At 42.3% G+C, this 20,971-nt stretch overlaps 1 protein-coding gene across 17 annotated transcripts in view; it reads right to left on the bottom strand.

Moving 5' to 3' along the window:
• Positions 1–20,971, bottom strand: part of DMD (dystrophin) — a 7,596,173-nt gene that overhangs the window by 8,078 nt on the left and 7,567,124 nt on the right. For 4 of the 17 annotated variants that reach the window (XM_085622450.1, XM_085622452.1, XM_085622456.1 and 1 more), the window contains one exon: positions 4,929–4,960. The exons of the other annotated variants lie outside the window; for them this stretch is intronic. In XM_085622450.1, the coding sequence (XP_085478576.1) occupies positions 4,929–4,960 (32 nt within the window). The remainder of the gene's footprint in view (positions 1–4,928; positions 4,961–20,971) is intronic. 17 annotated transcript variants of the gene reach the window in all.

Below are 20,971 nucleotides of genomic sequence, written 5' to 3'. Positions count from 1 at the left end.
CACAATAAATTGGAGTCAGTATGAAAAATGAAATACTTTGACAGAGGAGAAAACATGTAGCACTTGTTCCTGTAACATTAAAATGTTTACCCTCTCAACAAATTTACATACACTTAACTGACCAATGGGTGGATATGCCTTTTCAAGGTCAGCCAAAATGCAAGAGAAATTTAACATAAACCAGCTTTTCCACTTATCACTTCACCTTAAACAGCACAAAGCAAGTTGACAAAGTAAATAGAAAAATTAATTGCTTGAGTCAAGAGGATTACTCCGCACCATGATGGCTAATTGTAGATCTGAAACTGCTTGAACTAGTTCCCTCCGTGGTCTTTTTATAAGCATATGTTGCATCTGGAGCCTACCAAGAATTAGCCACGAGCTAAGCCAACGAACTGTTGTGCATTTTGTCGTTTGATATTGTGATATCATTTCTGTGACTTGTTGATACATATCTCTGTATCCCAATATTATAAGACGATGAGACAAGATGACCTAGTTTACTCACAGAATAGAACATATTTGATGGAGTCATTAGTAATTTGCTTTGATTTCTAAATCTATATTTTTGGTAATAAAAAGTCAAGGTAAATTTTATTTGTATTGTTTGGCTCTCCTTATGTTATTATTTTTTAAAGTAAAATAATAGGAGGCCTAAAGCCTTTATATACAATGTACCTGGTGCCTCTGTCCAGAATCTTATGCCTCAACTTAAGTTACTGACTAGGACCTCATAGAGAATCACAAATCATGTCCTCATAACCGAGTGGTTGATGATCAAAATAGACCAAGTCCACAAAGGAATCAACAGCTTAAACTTCCACTCTTGAAAAAGCTCAAGGTATGCATAGTCTCTAAATGTTTAGCTGCAACTTCCAGCCAACACCCCACTGCTTGAATTAAGATAACACACTAGGTCAGCACTGGCGGAGATGTGTTTAACCGATAAGGGTGTCGACACAAACATCCGGATTCAATACTGTTTACAGAAGAAGGCTCGATAAAAGAGGCACGCTACTTATCATACAATTAGAGATTGGTTTCTCTTACACAAACAAACAGGCAAATCAACTTTATTTTAAACTATTTTAGTTTTAAAATCTGATGCAATTTTGATTAGAACATTAAGTTGGCCCAGTTATACATATATAAAAGGATCAGATTGAATACCGAGTTTTTAAAGTTAACGCCCAGTTGCCAGTTCTCCAAAGTTATGTTTTCGATGGTCATTGGCAAAGGCCAGTCCTCATAAGTGAAGCATTTTTCTGGGAAATTTGGAAGGTGTCTCATTTTTTAAAGCTAGAAGAAGACGACGATACAGGTCTGCCCAGGAGCAGTCAGGGAACTTAGAACAGAGGCCGATGTTAGAATGACTTAATTTTAACATGCTACATGTAGATTTAAATCTAGCTTATTATTTGTTCGCAGTAAACATGATAGCTTTCAGGGCCAAAAAGCAGCATATGGTGGTCTGTAAATTAATGTTCAAGTATAAGGACAAGGGGGTAGGAATTAAATCTAAAAAGTCCTGTATTATTTTTCATAGATAGGAGTGATCTCCTTACAGGTCTAATTTCTGTTCTCTTTTCTTAAAATCAAAGTTGGTCTCAAACGATTTGGTGAGAAAAACTTGCATTGAAGCTGGAGATGGTTTTCTGCAAAAACAATGTTTTGCTCTCCTGTGAGGTTCTAGATTACCCAGGTGACCATACTTCACAATGAATCATTAATCACTACGGACAATGTGTTCAGGTATGCCCATCTTCTCTTTTAAAACACATACGCAATTGTATATGTACCGGATCAAACAGTACACTAGTCTGCTCTGTATGTATAATTGCATTTCATTTTCAGCAGCTTTTTAATCACTGAAGGGTCATCAGTGTAATGCACTGCCCAGGAAATGGGGATGTGGTAAATAAATATTTACCCTGGGCACAGAATTAATGAAGATACATGGATTTCAAATTGGGATTACTGGAATAGTCCAACTGAGCAAAGGTTGATGTGGAACAAATTAGTTTCATGTTGATATACAAACATCTTACAAATGGATCCCGGTGTGGTTGGTCAGTGACAAAGCAAAAACATGCTTTTGCCAGTATTGCCATGGCACTATCAGGTAAATGATCAGTAGTTCCTAACTAAGGTATCAACCGCTCGCTCCCACTTCTGACCTCCTGGCTCCTTTCCAAGTCCATAAGAAAATAATATGACATGTTATAGTGAACATTGTTAATCTTTTCGTGGTCACTTCTATTTTGACAGGCGCAGTTAAATGAAATTCAACCACAGTAAATGTACTTGTTAAGTTTGCTAAAGCATAATCTGATTGATTATATGGAGGAATTTGCAGCTTAACCACATGGTTTGCAATACAGCCTTAAAAATGTCAAAGCTTCAGGAGATTCTGGAAGAAGACTCATGCTCTGGGTAATGTCAAAGGACAAGGAGACTGTTGACTCGCTCGTTACCAGGGAGTAGGTAAGTCATTTGATCAGCTCACTGGGAACGGATGAGTTGCCAGGTGGAATGTAAGTCAAATTCAATGCGATCTCTGAAGATTTGCTGTTCCCTCACTTACTTGCAATGTACATTGAGGCATTTGAAATATGTGAACTGCCTCTTTTCCACTTGAGAAGCAAGAGCTGGGGTTCTACTTTGGAATGGAAAGAGACCATTGGAATCCACAACTTTGGGCCGCTGCCAATCTGTGAGGAAATTCTGGAAGACTTAACCTCTTGAGTGCCCATGACGAGCTGGTCTCGTCATGGGCCGCGGTTGCGCTGTGCCCATGACGAGACCAGCTCGTCATAAACCCCGCCCGCTAATGAAACGCCCGGCACAGGGCGGGGAAAAGGGCGGGCACTCAAGGGGTTAAGGGTGGATATTTTGCTTTACCTAATGCATGACGACTAGGTGTGGTTTACTGTCCAACATAATACTACCTTAAACAGGAGTCCAATTTGTTTTTGAAAGAGGTCAGACTCATTCTAAGAATACAGGCCATGCTAAGCACAGGTAGCGGGAAAAAAGACCTTTGATTCTACTGGCTCAGTACTCATCAACACTGAAGAGATTTGATGTTGATCATAAATCAATTGAGTGGATTGATGATTTATAAACTAACATGGAAGATGGGATTGAGAACAAAGGGATGACATCTGAGATCAAGTATGCACAAAGACAGAGCTTACAGGGATGCTTTTGTCACCATTAGTTTCAAGCAAGGGAGCCTCTCAGAAATGTATTTGCTAATATGAAGCTAGGATGGTTGTGGCATCATAACTAGGGGTATGAGGCATATCTTTATATGCAGAGGATGTATTTCACCATGTGTCGTCATCTCTGGTCTAATGGAGATGAGCGCGGAGTTTTAATTGGCATGGGCCTCGGAGTTAATCCAGATAGCGGATTCTCTTTCACATACTAGGCTTGGTAATTGATGACTTGACTGAGGTAAGCAACCCCAAGGAAGACTTATTTATTAAGGTACAAAGAAGTTCATATGCAGTAGAATGATGAGAAGGTATGAAGGTGATTTATCAACATACTTATCTTAAAACTAGAGAGTCATATTGAGGTCTGGGCAAAATGTCCACTCTTATGGATCTGCTGGCTTTTACTACAATTTATTTTTCCAAGAAAGCTTTATTTTCTCAGAGTTATAAGAGATCCTATTCCTGACTCATGCTTTTTAAAGCTTGATGCATTGGTGTCTGGACTATATTCACATGCAGGACAGCTTAGTTTATGCTAATCCTGCATATGAGAGAGAAGGAATACGTGCTTGTTACTTTCAATGATGCTTGTAATCTTGGCATCCGATATGTGGCACTGTTGGTGTCACAGGAACCCTAGCATTTTGACTACATTACTCAAAATGTTATTCCAAATATGATTATTACTGCTGTTTCTGGCTCAGTAGGTGTCCTGGGCTGGTCAAATTAATATGATCAATCAGGTGTATATTTGCTCATACTCAAGGGGTTAAAGCTAACTATTGTGATAGAAAACAAGCTTTTAAAGAATACTTGTGCAACTAGCGGCAGAAGAGAATGGATAGTAAAGGGATGTGCGACAATTAAAGGCTGTTTTTTTAGATGTTTGCTAGAGCTACATCTATTGTCTGATCGGACAGATCAGTCAGGATTTCTGCCTCAGCTGTCCAAGTTGCTAACAATACTGACTTTACTAGAATTAGTGGTGTGCAGCTGAAAGTTTACCCACTTTTACAATGCTGTCTGCAATCCTAAACATGGAAATGAAGGCATTATTAAGGATAGAACCTAGTCCACTGTTGAAATATTTTTTTAAACATTAAACAAGCCTGCAATGACCTCCCCCTAACCATCTCCAATATTCAAAGTTCTAAAACAGAAGACTTATTTGCGTGTGTAAGGGTGTCTATGGGATATGATGCGGGTGAATCGGCTTTTCACAACCGTCTTCTAATGCCTGGGAAGGAAGAAGGGATGGTTGGCCACAATAAGCACTGTAAATATCCTGTTTTCAAACATGAGAACTCGTATGGTATTAGCATTGTGGCAGTGGTGTGGTGTGAAAAGTTGCCTAGCTCAACACTAAACTAGAAATAGGCTATAGTATACACATTGCAATTGATACAAACCTGGATTTTACATATTATCTAAAAGAAGGTGTAATGCAATCACATTTAACCAATATTGCATGCACACTACAGGCAACAGACATTTTTAATGAGCTAGTACTGTATTAATAGATGTGAACGAAACAGTTGACAGCTAATGTAGTTTGAAAGTGACTCATTCCATTAACTGCGAGTCTGCGGACCACTGCAACAAAGTTAGAGGACACACTGCAAAATGGACGGACTCAGCTACGCACAGACATAGAAAGCAGGATGCGACAGAACGAAAGTGGGGGACTGTGAGCAGGGTCTCACTAACCTCTCGCATTTCATTTCCCGGGACATTTCTTCCTTTAGTGACACAAAGGAGGAAGAGCAATAGCGTCAGAAAAGAGAGGAAAACCAGCGTGAACATATCGCTATAAAGTTTAAAGCAACAAAGTCGACTGCGTTTTGTGTGCGCAACACACGAAGGAACAAAATGAGAAACAGATGAGTTTCTACATTCTGCCTTGCGTCTGATATAGCATAGCCACCCAAAGGAGATTATAGAAGAATGATGAGTTGTGATAGGTACGGTTGTTTTTTCCCCCCCATCACAGTAAACGGTAACAATGTATTAAGGTTCTTAGTACTTCTGACAACCTCAGCACATAGTTACTTTAGGCATGAGATGCTTTAAAAGACAAGCAAATTGTGAGGAAAACCAGAGGTAATAATTTGTTAGGAAAAAGATTTTTCTTAGCTTGGTTCACAGTTTCGTCCGATAGGTTATTTTACTTTATCTTATTGCTGATACATGTATACTAATATCAACATTAAACAATCAAAATCTTCATATGTTCATATCCAATACATGTGCAGTGCTCTACAAACCAAAAAGAACAAACCATCACCTTTTTAGGTCTGGCGTTAGGTAAAGCCTTTTGATTTTATAAAAAAAATACATGCATAATATTATTACATATAGGAGCTTTCTGCCAGCTCTCTCTAGGTTTGGTATTGTGTCAGTCACATGTTTCTTCCGCTGACTAAACTATACACCTGGGTGTTGGACAAGACCTCCTTAGTTTGGTTTTAACCAACATTTTGCCTTCAATCCTCCAGGTTTTTTTTGCCTTAGGACTCTGCACACTTTACCACAACTAACCAGTGCTAAAGTGCTTGGGCTTTCTCCTTTAAACATGGTAACATTGGCTTTCACCCAATTGATATATTTAATTTACTTCAAAGTCATATAGTAAGGTAGTACTTGTACCCAGGGCCTGTAAATTAAATGCTACCAGTGACACTGCAGCACTAATCATGCCACCTATTCAAGTAGCCTTTTAAACATGTCTCAGTTCTGCAATTGCAGCATGTGTGGGCAGTTTTAAACTGTCACAGCAAAATAAGCCTTTTGCCAGGCCCAATCCTTTCTTTATAATGAAAATAAATCACCCCTAGGTTGGTCCTAAACAGCCCATAGGGCAGGGTGCAGAGTATTTCAAAAGTTGGAAATGTGCTTTTAACTAATAGATGTCCTAGTAGTGAAAAGCATCTACATTTGTTTTCCACTACTGCAAGGCCTGCCTTTCCCACAGCAGAACATTGGGTTACCTTATTACATTTAATGAATGATAACTAATAACTGGAGCAGGTAGCAATATCAAGTTTGGTCTCTAAAGAATTGTAATTTAAAACACTCTTTAACTGTGAAGTTGGATTTTAAGTCACAATTCTGAAAATGCTGCTTTTAGAAACTTGAAATTTTTTTGACCCTATCATTTGGTGCCTGCAACCTGTTTTCTGGATCACATGACAATATGTACCAGCAACCACAAGCCTCATCAGGGTGAAATCACAAGCAAACCCCAAATTTACCTGTGCTCAATCCTCTGGTATCTTGGCACCGAACAGTCAGGCTTAACTTAGAGCAATGTTTAAAGTATTTATACAGCACTTCAAACAGTAATAAAGTGAAAATACCACATAAGAAAAAATCCAATACCAATTATGAAATAGAGTAATTTTTAATGAATAAATCAAGACCAAAATGACAAAAATCCAACTGGTAGAACCGGTGATATGCAATTTTAAAGATTTCAGTGATAATAGCACCAAAAAGCACAAAGGGCCAACTATGGCTATCTAGTAGCGTCAGACCAAATGAAGTCACGAGTTCATTCCGACCACAATGGGGAGCTGGCTGGCTACAGCGACCCAGTTAAGCCAGCTGAACAAGAGGTTATGTCATGCAGTGGTGATTCCTAGGAGCTACAAAACTGCAATCCAAAGTCCTACATCGTCATTAAGGCAGCTGTCCATGAGGGACTTGTGATGTGATGTCCTGCGTCGAGATGCATCAGGCACCGGCTGGTTATGAGGAAGCTGCAGGGCTTATGATGTGGAGTCCTATGTCGTAGTCGAGTATGCCGCCAACAAAGGGCTTGCAATGCGCAGGACTGCGTTGAGGATGCGTCATGCAGCACAGGTTTCTGGAAGGCTGAAGGTGGCGATGTGTTGGTTATGTTCGGGTTGTATCATGTAGCAGAGGGATGCGCCGGTTCTGCTGAAACCACAGATGGGCTGACAGAACACCTTCAGACCCACTTCCAAGTGCCCAGGACTGGGATGGGCAGACTCACAGATGGCAGAGCCCAGGACTGGGTTCGAGGAGGTTGGAGTCCTTTGCCCCTTAATTCTTATTCAGGAGCCAGCCAAGTAGCCCTTGGAGTCACTGGCGGTCCTGGGTTCAACAGATGCAGGTTCAGTCCTTCTCACCCAGGCAAGAGGGCTGCTGGCAGCAGGTCAGCACAGTGGGGCAGCAGGTCTTCAGCGCAGCAGTCCATTCAGCAGCACAGTAGTCCTCCTACCTGCCAGAGTCTTCCAGGGCCCAGAACTGCACTGAAGAGTTGGTGTCTGAGATCCAAAATGCATACCTGATGCCTTCTTTGAAGCGGGTGAAGGTTCTAGAGGATTCCCTTTGAAGTGTTAAGGTTTCCTGCTGCACCTGCCCTGGCTCCAGTCTAACTACAGGGGGTATGCAAGCCTTTGAGTAAAGGCAGGACACAGCCTATTCAGGTGTAAGTGTGGCTGTGTGCAGCTTCGCCCCCTATCCTGCCAGCGATGGCCCATCCAGGCACACTTCAGTTCTCTATTGCGTCTGGCTGTCTGTGAGGAATACACTAAGACCAACTGCCAACTACACCTACTCATGTGACCCAAGGACAGGCTGTTGGCACTAAATGGCTAAGGCCCAAAAATGCCCACTTTCTAAAAGTGCCATTTTCAAAATTGTAATTTGAAATCCGACTTCACCATAACAGTACAATTCCAAAGAAACCAAACAAACTGTTTACTTGCGATTTGGAAGTTACCCTTATTAAATGTAATAAGGTAACTCCAATGTTATCCTATGGTAAGGGTATGCCTTGCAAAAGTAAAAAAAATGATTTTTTCAATATGGGGCCATGTAAAACTTAAAAGTACATGTCCTACTTTTCAAATACATTGCACCCTGCCCGATGGGCTGTTTAGGGCTTACCCTAGGGGTGACATGTATTAAAAGGGGAGATTTAGACCTGGCAACAGGTTGACCTTGACAGTCCAAATTGTAGTCTAAAAGTACACACATGGGCGCAATGGCAGACCTGAGACAGGTTTGCAAGGCTACAACAAGGGCTGCAGGCTCACCAGTAGAATTAAATTTACAGGCCATAGTTAAATGTAGCACCAGTTTACTAGGGAACTATAAGTAAATTAAATGTCAATTGGGGAGGAGCCAATCCTACCATGTTTTAAGAAGTCAACACACCCACTTTAGTACTGGTAAAAATGCACAGAGTACCAAGGCCAACAAAAATACGGTAAGAAAACATGGAGAAATAAGGCAAAAAGTTTGGGGGAAGACCACCATAAGGCTGACAGGTCTAACAGACATATGTTTATATCTGTAAAATTTTCTTGCGTAACAAACTAATTCTTAACTTAGTTATGATTCGGATATGGAAATACAAAAGTGTTCCAAAGATTTTAGTTTTCTTTTCTCCAGCAAATTCCAGAAATCATGCCTGAAACACCTTTCTACATAAATGTGCTATATTTTAAATTAATTGGCACTCTTCATCCCAGTTATGCCTGTTTCACTTAGGGGTAAATTGGGTGTAACCAGTGCAGTCAAAACTTTTGGTTATGTGACTAATGTATACTACACTTCATGAATGTTCACAAAATGTGTACATAATGTGCTTGGCAACTCCTCTAAGGCTACATTCTTTAGAAATCCTGCCCCCTCACATCCTAAATTAAGCAATACTTGTCTAAATAATGCAGAAGTAAGTTAGAATCATCGAGTTTCCGCATGAGTAAAATAAATAGTTCTTGCTTTGTGAATCACGCCTCTGTTGTACATGTCTATTCAACAATATTTTTGGGGAATAAGTTATAGATTCTATCCACGGTAAGCTTGTAATCAGGTCCTTGTCACATTGTTACATTAATGTGTAACAAAAACACCATTTTATGCTATGCCTTCCATATGGCTTTTCTTTCTCCAGCTGATCATATGACTCAAGTGTAAAAATGCATCCAGTCAGCCCCTTTTCTGGCCGGCTCTTGAAACAAAAATCCTGCATGAAGCAAATTTTTACCTACTTACGTGGGTCAGTTCTGCTTTTGAGCCTCGTCCAGCCACTTTTGGTCTCACTTACAGGTAGCTTTAGCAGTCTGTCGTTGGCAGACCTATTGTATCTAATACTTTGCTATATGCTTAAAGCAAGTTTTATGTCAGCACACTTCAAACCATTGGATTTTTGTCTTCTTCCAGCCATGAATTTGAACCACTAGCAATCAGATCTTAGCAGCCCACAGGCAACTGACTCTCACAGGGGTGGTTCCTCTGCAAAGGCTCAGGGGCATCACCCCACTGCTTAATGGCAGAAAATTAAAAATAAAATGATAGTAAAACATTTTTATTATCATTTTATTTTCCATTTACTCTCCCGGGTCGCAGTGTCACCGGCAAGGTGGGGAGGGAGGGAGGGAGGGGGGGGGGGGGGGGGGGGGGGGGGGGGGCACTGAAAGTGCGCATGTCGATTTGGCCAGCTGTTCATGGTCGTTCAAACCGACATGAAGACTTGGACATCTCCAGGCTATTCCTTGGAGACATCTGCAAGGCTCAGGAGTACAGGCTCCCAGTCAATGCTAGAGGGTGAAACCGGCCTACTCTGCTCAATCCCAGCGCTTCTCTCATGCTGGGAGTAATAGCACGAGAGAAGCACTGGAATTGCGTGGTGAGTTGGGATCCTGTGCTCATGGGAACTGCAGAGCCGGGAACAGAGGAGTAGGGAGGCGTGGGAGCAGAAAGTAAGCATATATTAATTTCTTTTTCCGCCTCGCCCCATTCTACTGGCGGTTTCTGAATCTTTCCACCTATAATGGAATCTTGCATTTCATTGCACGAGAAACTATTTGCCCCACTGCCTCTCCTGTTCTCTCTGCTTACTGCTGGCCCCCAGCCCTAACTCTCTCATCCTGATTCTCTACCAAAGGATCATGAAGTGCACTTCCCTCCCTTTCCCGCCCCCTGTGCTATCTGCTTTTTTCCAATAAGCTATTGTGAGGATTTGATAACTGCACAGTGCTACCTGGCTGCTCACTTGGATGCATGTGAATGTCATACCATGCATACATTTAGTATTAGCATAGTGCTTCAAAATGCCCACTGTCCAGCATTGAAAAGTAAATTAATAACATAAAATAAATAGGGCTGCCCATGCATGCAAATGCTAGATGGCCATCTTTCAACAGTTTTTCTATATTTATCACATAAAGTAGAGCTATCAAATCGGGTTCACCGTCAGATCCTTGTCCCCCCAAAATCTTACACCTATCGCCTGAGACCTTGGCACCTCCCTTGACAGCGATTTTCAATGTCATGTTCATTTCCGGGAGTTTTCCTTTAGAATGGAAAAAAGCGTTCATACTCCCTTTATTTAAAAAAATCCCTCACTAAACACCAAAGATCCACTTACTTACAGGCCTATTTCCAGACTCCCCTTCCCTTCTAAAGGCCATTAATTCAGAACGGACTCCCTTCATAAAGCAAAAGAAATTTTGTATCCCTCTCAGTTCCGTTTTTGTGCACATTACAGCACAGAACTGGCCCTAATCACGGTCACTGAGGAGCTCAGACAACAACTAGATAGCGGCGGGAGCGCCGCCCTGATCCCGCTAGATCTATTAGCAGCATTTGACACGGTCAATCATAGGCTGCAGTTGGACCGTATGGCCATCATCGGGATAAAGGATAAAGCGCTCTCACTGCTGGGCGCCTTCCTGTCGGAGCAATCACAGTGGGTCGCTTTAGGTGATCCCCCAGTAGGGACAACTTCAGTGCCCCCTCCCCAAATCCTCAGAAAGTTGAAGTAGAACAAGTCTCAGTTTTCGTGGAATGTGCCAGGAAAGGACCTCACTAAGATGTGGCGAACATCCCCACCAAAATCTGTCCAATGCAGGACAACTCCACATCATATGAAGGAAAGTGCCCTCCTCCGTATCACAGCGGAGGAGGGCACTTGAGGTGGTGATGATTCCCATGCACCAGAGACTATGATGTGAGAGGTAAACCCTGTGTAAGTATTTAAATGTTATCAAACGAAGCCTAGATGCAATGGCTGCCTCTCACGGAGAACCCAGAATCTCTGTCCAAGTCCTCATTCTCTAGCTCCCCTACATCGGTTTCCCAAGCTCTGCAGAGGGCACCAAACCAATCCCGTTCATTAGATATGAGGGTCTGGTAGATTTTGGCTACATTGTGGTCTTCTAGGTATTCCATAAGGATTTTGCCCTCAAGGGGATTGAATTCTGGGAGGTCCAATAGGGAGGCTATGCATGGGGTCAGTGGATAATGGAGCTGAATAGATCTATAGAATTGACTACAGTGTAGGTGGAATCCCTCGGAAGATCTTGAAAGGATTTAAGGACCTTACCTTGCATAACGTCCCCCAAAGTAGAGATCCCGATGAGATCCTACTTCCGGATTTCTGACATCTATGCCACCCATGGAAATAAGCCCCCACATCACAGTGGCATCTGACCCGCCAATCTGCCCCATTTCATCCAGTGTAGCCTTGAACACCAGGATTTAAGAGCCGTTTTTGTGGTCGGAGGAAGGTCAGTATGTCTACCTGCCCTGGAAAGGTAAGTCACTAGAGAAGTGGTGCCAATTGTCCGTTTGTCTAGAGCATACGCTGGGTCACCCGTGTATCATGCCACCAGTCTTTTATGTTAAGGAGATGGGCTGCCAGATAACAGGATTCTTCATAGGCTGCTTCAATATCCCCACAATCAGTAGACTAAAAACAATTGGCAAGAGCCACTCTGGGTGTGCCCCCGTCCCACAGGGACGTGTTAAGGATGCAATTCAGCCTATGAAACAAACATCGCGGGATCTCATATGCATAATTCTGTAACTGATAGAGGAATCTGGCCAGGTAGACCAATTTAAAAATTGCTGACTGCCTAGACGTGAAGGTCACATTTTTAACTCTTGTCTCTGAATATAGTTTTGTTACATGCATTCATTAAACTTTCCATGAAAAACATTACCTTGTTTTTTCCTGCTCTGTTTTTTCCTGATCTGTGAGTGGGTGCTTGAGTAGGTTTGTTAGTGGGTATGAGGTAAAAAAAAAAAAGTAGGGGGCACACAGGAGCCGGTCCTTGTGCCAGCTCCCCCTGTGATGATCCTCCTATCCAGCTTGTTTGTAGTCCGCTACCCTTTGCTGCCTTCAGTTTTGTGCCTCTTCCGCTTGTTTTATGCTCATTTTTCTGCCTATCCTGTCCTCTACTTTGGCGCTTTCTGCTCATTATTTTGCCTCTTACTGCTCGCTCCTGACCATTATTCTGCCTCTGGCTGCTCATTTCGGACGTCTATTTTGCCTCTTGCTGCTGGATTCTCTTCTTTTCAACATATTTTATTGAATTTCTCATCTTAAACGGAAAAATACTTTTTCCCCAAACTGATTCCAATAAATCTTTTGAAGTGAGACTGCATCCTGATAAACCACTGAATGCGAAAATAAACTGTTGAGTACTTCCTATGCTAAAACACATATATTTCATATTATATACTTTTAAAAACGGCGTTTGCAGTTGCAATCTTAAAAAAAATAGTGTCTCAAGTTAATCCAAAAGAGTGAAATAAAAAGGAAATGTAGATGAACATCCCATTATGATCAAGCACCCCTTAGGAATGTGAATTTGGAGACATTAAAACAAACACTAGTGTTGGAGATTTATGTGGGCATATATTATTCATGTAGTGGAATGGTGCTGTTTGGGTAATATGACTTTTTTATGTGTTCTGATTTGCTAATGAAGAGCTACACTTACTTACACTCCAATGAATCTACAGAGTCTAATTTCATATGCAAAAATAATGTATAAAAACCCTTGATGTTGGGGGTGAGGCAGAGGACTCTCCTGTTCTAGGCTTGCTGTCTGTTGCTCTCTTGATTTTTCTGGCCACTTAGAACGTATAATAATTTCAGATTTTTGGATTCTCTGTATAATTTTCATTGAGAGCCTTCATGGTATTGCTCTATACTGCTTACTTTTTTAATTCTGGAACAAAACCTACAAATGTTTCCATTTTATCTAAAACTCAGTCATTGCGTGGGGACGTTTCTTAAACAGATGGTATTTTCTTGATTATGATGTTGTGTTAACACAGGGAAATCTCATGAAATGAAGGGTTAACACCGTCTCCGATCCAGTGAAATATGGGTATTCTAATTGAGGTAACATTTCGGGGTACCTTGCGCCAGCAACAGACTTGTTCAGAAATTAAAAGTGTTGTTGAGCTCTGGTGTCAGGGGATTAGCCATGGACAAATAAGATAGTTAACGTGTAGTAGTTTGTGTAAGTATAAAACGTTTTTTTTTTTTTACTCAAAAATTGCAGAAGAAGAGCATTACAAACAAATCGTCTCGTGTATTTTTTTAATTCAATTTGTTTACATTTATCACAATAGAATTTTTGATTAATAGTGCAACCCTAGATTCACTCTGCAAGTTTTAGGCAGATGTACTGGGATATCGTCAAAAGCCCTGCCCGGTGCATGTCAATCAGATGTCTACCCACATATGAAATTAAAATTGTCTTGCGTTCAGTATTTTTACAGTGTGATTCCTTATAACTGTCTTCATATTTGTTAGTATTTATTTTTGCTTTAGGATGCATCTCATTTACTGTGCATGAGAAAATTCAATTTGTGAATACATTTGGTGTGAACAACATTGTCCTCTGTGGCTCGTTCTCGGGCAGGGTTAAGTACAGAATGAGGTGCCATGTAACAGAGTATTTCCACGGACTGTCAGATGTCTGGCACCGACATCTGCTCTGGGTTAGCAGAACAGCTGTCCCAGTCAGCTGGAACAGCTGCGCCTTTGCTGTGCACAGAAGGCCAATGGCAACATGAATGGGATCGGCACAGATGAAAGACAGGTAAACTCCTCCAGGACGACAACCACCAAGTACAAAGCAGAACGTTACACCACTGACATTAAAAGCTTTACACTCAAATGTGTGCCTGAAGCCTAAAATACAGCTTTAAAGTTTCACAGATTAATGGCTTCATTGCAAAAACACAGGGTAAGAATCTTCATTTTACACTTTGACATCTAGAAAGTGCAACTTTTATTTTACTATATTTATAAGGCTCAGAGTGTGGTACGATAGGTCCTCTGGTTAGGTGCTAGCACATGTTATTGCTGACTCCGAGAGTTGCAAGAGGGAAACACATTCTTTGGAAGGAGGAGGCAGTTTTTTGCCAAGGGAAACATATTGACTCGGAATAGTAATTTAACTTGTGCAATAGCTTAGTATACATCTTTAACTCTCTACAACATTTATGAAATGCTTAAACTCACTAGACAATGTCATCAGAGATAACATCAGTGATGTCATTTGAGGTGTCATCAGTAATGTCATCAGTGATGTCAATGACCATGTCATCAGTGATCTAATATGCGAAGTCATAAGTAGTGCATTGCGGGGGCGTACGTTATAGTTAGTACAGGTAACTATAGCTGCTGAATTTCTATGGTTTTGTTCAAGTGAAATCTGAGCATAACTATATCGTACCTTCAGCCTTTGTTTTTTTTTGTGAATTTCTATGTTTTCTATGAATTTAATTTCCTAACTATAATGTCCCTGTAACCTTTGTTTTCTTTTCAATGAACTTCAACGTTTTAATTTTTTGTATTTCCAAACTGTAATCCGTAACCTTTGATCGTGGGTGTTTCAGTGGCTGTATAGGTATGTGAGTGGGTGTGTGAGTCTCTGAATGGGTGTGTGAGTTGGTGCATGAGTATGTGAGAGGGTGTGAGTCTCTAAATGGTTCTGTGAGTGTGTCTCTCTCAATGGGTCTGTGAGGGGGTGAACGAGTGCTTGAATGGATCTGTGAGTGGGTGTGAGGTAAATAAGCGTAGGGTGCACACAGGAGCAGGTCCATGTGCCAGCTCCCCCTGTGATAGTCGTCCTGTCCAGCTTGCTTGTAGTCCGCTACCCTCTGTTGCCTTCAGTTTTCTGCCTCCTCCGCTCATTTTCTGCCTCTTCTATCCTGCCCTCTATTTTGCCTCTTTCTGCCCATTATTGTGCCTCTTTCTGCTCACTCCTGACCTTTATTCTGCCTCTTGCTGCTCATTTCTGACATCTATTTTGCCTCTTGCTGCTGGTTCCTCTTTTTTTTTCTCAACAAATTTTATTGAATTTTTGTACCATACAGACCGGACTAATCCAGACAAAGTGAGACATACATATCCATTTTGAGATACAGCAGATATATCAATTTTCTCACCAACTATGGCTGCCGTATGTACAGAGAAATGAAAACAAAGTAATTAAACTGTATAAAACGTTGGGCATCCATTCATTGCGTTCCATACCTTGTCCTCTTCCGATATCTCCTTTAATTAGAAGCCCTAACCTGTTTTGTATTATTTTGATCTTGCCCATATATCATTATGTCATCTTCTAGTCGTTGGTCCAATGTGATGTGAGGGTCACGTGATAAGCCTTGTAGTGAGGTTATGGATTCACTGCGCAAATTTCTAAATTAGCATAAGTTAGTATAAGCTTGACTGTCATGTTGCCGCTTTTTGCACACGTTTCTACATGAATTGGTTTTCACAAATCCTATGCTTGTGCTCGCTCACATGAGAACCGTCTACCTTTCACTTTTCTTGCTGTACTCTGAGGCTCTGTCTGCACAGCGCGTTCAAGGTCGAAAAACAATGTGCTTCGTTAATCTGCGTTGGTCAGTCCCATGAATGTTAGACATAATACTGCCACAGGTGCACTACTGAAAATCAGGTGCTTTTAATATTGCGTGTAGGCATGTTAAGACACTTGAGGAAAATATTTCTGAAGAGAAGAGCTGTGTTTGTCCGGAGATGTAAACCCTTGCATCTAAACCTGGAGGTATGGTGTCCCCCTGACAAAGCCCAGAGGTCTTCTATAGGTATAATAAACTAGTTCCTAGGGTGGCAAGGCACATTAGGCCTTTTCTCCACTAGCTTTATAAAATGATCTCCCCGTTCATATTATCTGGAATTGTAACAATGCTCACTAAATTGAGTTTATGCATTTTGCTGCTAGTATTGGCTTGTGTACTGCATTATAGAGCACGTTAGTTAAAATAAACATTTTAAACTATACTGTGTCTCTGATTACTCACGTTGTGTACAAGTATGAGCGAGTTGATGAAAGAGTGCTTTTGCTCCCGTGAGAGTGTCTGTGTTACATGTTCTAGGATGTCTAATCTTTGGTAGCTTCGATGTAGTATGGAGAACGAATGAGACACTATAGCTAGTCGGATAGGGGTTCTGGGCACTAAGGTGGGCGGTTGGTACACCACTGTACACCGAGGTTCTGGTTTCTTGCGTGTAGTTCTGTATATGTGCAGAATCCCCGCAACATGGCGCCACCAACATTTGGTCTGGCTCTTATCTGCGAGACGCTCGAGTAGTCCTTGTGCTTGTCCACAATCCCCTTGCTTCTGTTTCCGGAAACAGGTGTGACGGTGAAACCTCCTATATTGATGTTTTTATAGGTTTCTTCAAGCTTGATATTATTAAAAGGTGTTTTCTTTTCATAGTTATCCTCTATTGTGCTGGCACGCATTAGGTTGCTAAACATTCTTTGTCTTCATGGCTGAAGTAGATATACCGGCGCATAGTCGCACGGCACTCCGTCAGTATTTGACAGCAGATGGGGTGCCGGACGCGGGTGTCGATCTTATCTTTGTGGTGGAAGCTGATCCGACACAACACTTTGAAGTGTTTTATTCGTGGGTCACTTTTCCGGCGGTAGATGGGGACGATGATTTGTTCCATACTTACACTCCGTTGGATCTTCCTCACAACTATCGGCCCTATACAAATCTTGAAGTTCCGCTCTCGGCATGGCAACACCATGTTTGGTTTAATGGCGCCCTCCCACACCGAGTGACTCCGATCCATTTAGGCCCTTTATCGATGGGGCCACTTGGCCAGTTTTGGTTGGGTACACCTCACACGCACATTATCTGACAGTTTGAATGGATGAACTCCGCGTAATGCACACCTCTTTGATACGGGTGCATACAGCAGTTGTAAGATATGTTATGCGCAAAGTCCAGGTGGGACCACCTAGGGTTGCTACGCAACCAGCTGGACCTGGCGGTGGGACTATCAGTCCTGTTATGGTTAATTCAGTAATGGGCAAGCGTCCTCAAAATAAGGATAGTTTACCTTATTGGCTTGCTGAAAAAATTTACCAGCTGAAGGCAGTATTTCCAAATACCTCTCCTGAGGAGAAACACAGGATTTTGGCAATTAGTTTGCAGAAAGACTTAATACCCGAAATAACCGATTGTAACAATGGGGTAAAGGTGTTCGCGGCAGTGTATGCGAAATGTTTCGGCACTCCCTCAAGGACCATACTCCCCTCCATGATTAAGCATGTCCAGGATGAGCGTGGCCCAGAGGCGGCTGTTGAATTAGGGATGAGATTGGTCAGGGTGTTCGACGTAGTTGCTGATCTAATCCTTGCTAATGTTAAGGGAGATGCAGTAAACTTTCAAGTGGCTAATGCTTTGGCTCTGGTCTCAGAGCCTGACAGGTGACGCAAATTGCCAAAGATTATTCCCCAGGCTTAGAAGACCATTGGACGCAGTTGTTTGGGTGTTAAGCCTTTTGCTAAGATATGAGCTCAACCGCAAACACAACAGAAATCTCAGTCTGAGAAAGACGAGCTTCCTATCTTTAATAAAAAGAATTGGAGGACTAAGAAGCAGGGAAAGCAACAACAGAAACAGGGGTCGCGTGCCACGTCACTGACCACAGAGTCTTCGGAGTGCACTTATGATCTGCGCGACCGCGCGAGACTTAGGTCCTGACCGGTTTCAGGTTCCTGATCAGTGTTCTCCTCGTTCTTTACAGGAAACATCAGGCTCACAAGCCGGTGGAGGAGAACGCCAGGACTGTGGCAGAGGTCGAGGTGGCCCACAGGGGCGTGATCAACTTCATCAGGCAGACGGAAAGGGGAAAGAAAAAGATTTTCCTCGTCAGCGCCCATTGTTTCAGAAGAAGAAAGATGCAGCTATGACTGGCAGATATGCTACAGATGGTGAGGACCCGACTCCAGAATTTAACTAAGTCGAAATGGCTGACACTCTTGTGGCTCCCCCTGACAGACTATATGATATAGTTCTTTTAATTGAAGGCGACATACAACGAGGTATTAAAGGGATTATTTTTGAAAAATCTGACCTCTTAAGCTTTTGCAGAAGAGTGAGCTTTGGTGCTTGCACCAGCTTTGTACCGTACTCATGTGGGCTGGGACAAAGACTTGCCGCCCCATGAGATACCACTGTGGTCTATGCCTCAACCACAACCCCAATATCCCCTCCGGTGGGAAGCAAAAGGTCCCGTTTCTGAAATTCTGACACAGTTGGAGTATAAAGGAGTGATTGAGACATGTGTGTCACCGATGAATAACCCTCTTTTTACCGTTACTAAACCCGATGGGTCATACAGCATAGTTTTGGATTACCGGCATTTGAACTCTCATTGTCGCACTTTTGCGGTACAAAATACCCACAGTTCTGCTCTTGTAGACAGTCTTGTTCGTAAGAAATAAGAAGCTACACTTGACATTTCCAATGGCTTTTTCAGCCACAATTGGTCTCCGGCATGCAGTCAATGGACCGCATTTACAGGCGCTGGTAAAGAAAAACAATGTAAGCGTTTAGCTATGAGCTATAAAAACAGCCCCGGTGTTTTCGCTGCCCGTGTTGTCTCTTTGTTAGACAGCATAGACCCAGATGCGTACTCGTACGTTGATGATATTTATCTCACGGACGATGAATTATGGCTGCATCTGTGCCGAGTTGACCGCATCATTGTTTTATTTCGCAGACTACAGTTACAAATGTAACTGTCAAATCACACATTGCAGAGTACACAGTGTTATTTTTGGGCTAGGAGCTCAATAATGAAGGTAGAGGCTTGGCGCCTCACTTCCTGGACAAATGCGCACGTTTGCGACCTCCAACGACCCTGAAAAAGCTACAATCTTTGCTGGGATTTTTGAACTTCGGGGGTACTTAAATTTCCGAATATGCCCAGCGTATCAAGCCTCTTTATGCCTTGATACAACCAACATTTTCAAAAGCCTGCTGACTTCCGGAACATTCAGCTATCCTGCAGTCTTTGCAGTCTGATCTTCTTGAATCTAAATACTTGTTAACACGTGATAACAACACAAACCTTGTGATAAGAATAGTGCCTGGCGCAGTGGGTTTCACTTACTTGACGTTTAATGAAGGTGACACAGTACCTATTGTTTACAAATCACATTTATACACTTCGGCTGAGATGCGATTTTCCAGTGTTGAAAAAGTCTTCACAGCTGTGCAGATGGTGATCTTGAAAGAACGCGCACTGGCACAGTGGAAACGCATTTTGGTTGGGACACCTTACCCTGCCCTTGAAGCAGTGACAAACGCAAGTGTACCAAACTCAAAGGCCTTGCATCCACGTTGGATACAGTGGGCTACTTCTATGACATCTCCCAATGTCAACTTTATCTTTGACTCCTCGCTACAGACACAGGAGTTGTTGCAGTATGAATTTGTTTATCCTCCTCCTCTGTCTATGTGTCCGCTAGAGGAGTACGATTGTATCATTTACACTTATGGCTCAGCGCAACCGGCTACAGATTCTAAGCATGCGTATTCGGCGGCCTGTGCAATTGTCGAGGGTACCATGGTAAACGGTGAGTTCAAATCCAGTGTTGTGCATAGACAGGCATTGGGAGACCGTACCGCCCAATTGGCCGAGTTGCGCGCTTTGGTGCTTGCACTAGAGATTGTGGATCCTAGTGTGAATACTCTAATTGTAAGTGATTCTTATTACTGTGTTCAGTCTTTCAATGACAACTTATTCTTTTGGACTCAAAACGACTATAGTGATTCCAAGGGTAGCACAATTCAGCATAAAATGCTTTGGGTTCGAGTGGCAGATCTTAAACAACGTCTGCCACTCATGCATGTTACACATACTCTTGGCCACCAACATGTGGGAGCACCCGCGGTTGGCAATAGTTTGGCTGATGAAGATGCCTAATCAGCAGTAGCTACGTGTCTAGTTGCAGCCATTACAAGATCCATGATTCAGATTGATAATGACATTTTGGCAGCAATCGCTGCTACTGAGAAAGGTGGTAATTACCCTCAAGGGCTTCCTTCAAAGTACTCTTATTTAAGTCCTGACAAGGTTCCGTATGTAAGAATTAATGACGTTGGTGACAGGTTGATTCCAAACGCAGACCACAGACTTTCTTTGATAACAGCAGCACACGCAGGCATGGATTTGGCGCATGCTGGAGTGCCTGCGACGGTTTCTATTTTGCAGCAACGTTACTGGTGGCGTGGTTTATATAAACAAACCCATAATTAGGTACTTTTGTGTGACATTTGTCAACAGATTAAACCCTCTACTATCACAAGACCACCACTGACACAACTCTGCATTGCTAATAAGCCGTTTGTCTGTGTATATCTTGATCACTGCGGTCCTTTTTCTTCAGATACTGCTTATAAATATATCTTCGTTGTAGTTGATTCGTGCACACGTTTCGTGTGGGTTTGGCCACAACGCAGTGCTGATGCTCGAAATGTCATCAGGGATTTGCGTGTCTTTGTGGGAATTTTTTTCGTGTGGCACCTTCCATTCTGACCAGGGTCCAGCGTTCGCCTCTAAGGCGTACAAGGATGCTATGAAGTCTTTGGGGGTGCAGGTGAAATTTTCGTCTCCATACAGGCCTGACGGCAATTCG

The sequence above is a fragment of the Triturus cristatus genome, chromosome 8, assembly GCF_964204655.1.
Source record: "Triturus cristatus chromosome 8, aTriCri1.1, whole genome shotgun sequence".
Lineage (NCBI taxonomy): Eukaryota > Metazoa > Chordata > Amphibia > Caudata > Salamandridae > Triturus > Triturus cristatus.
This window is presented reverse-complemented; position numbering and strand designations above follow the sequence as displayed.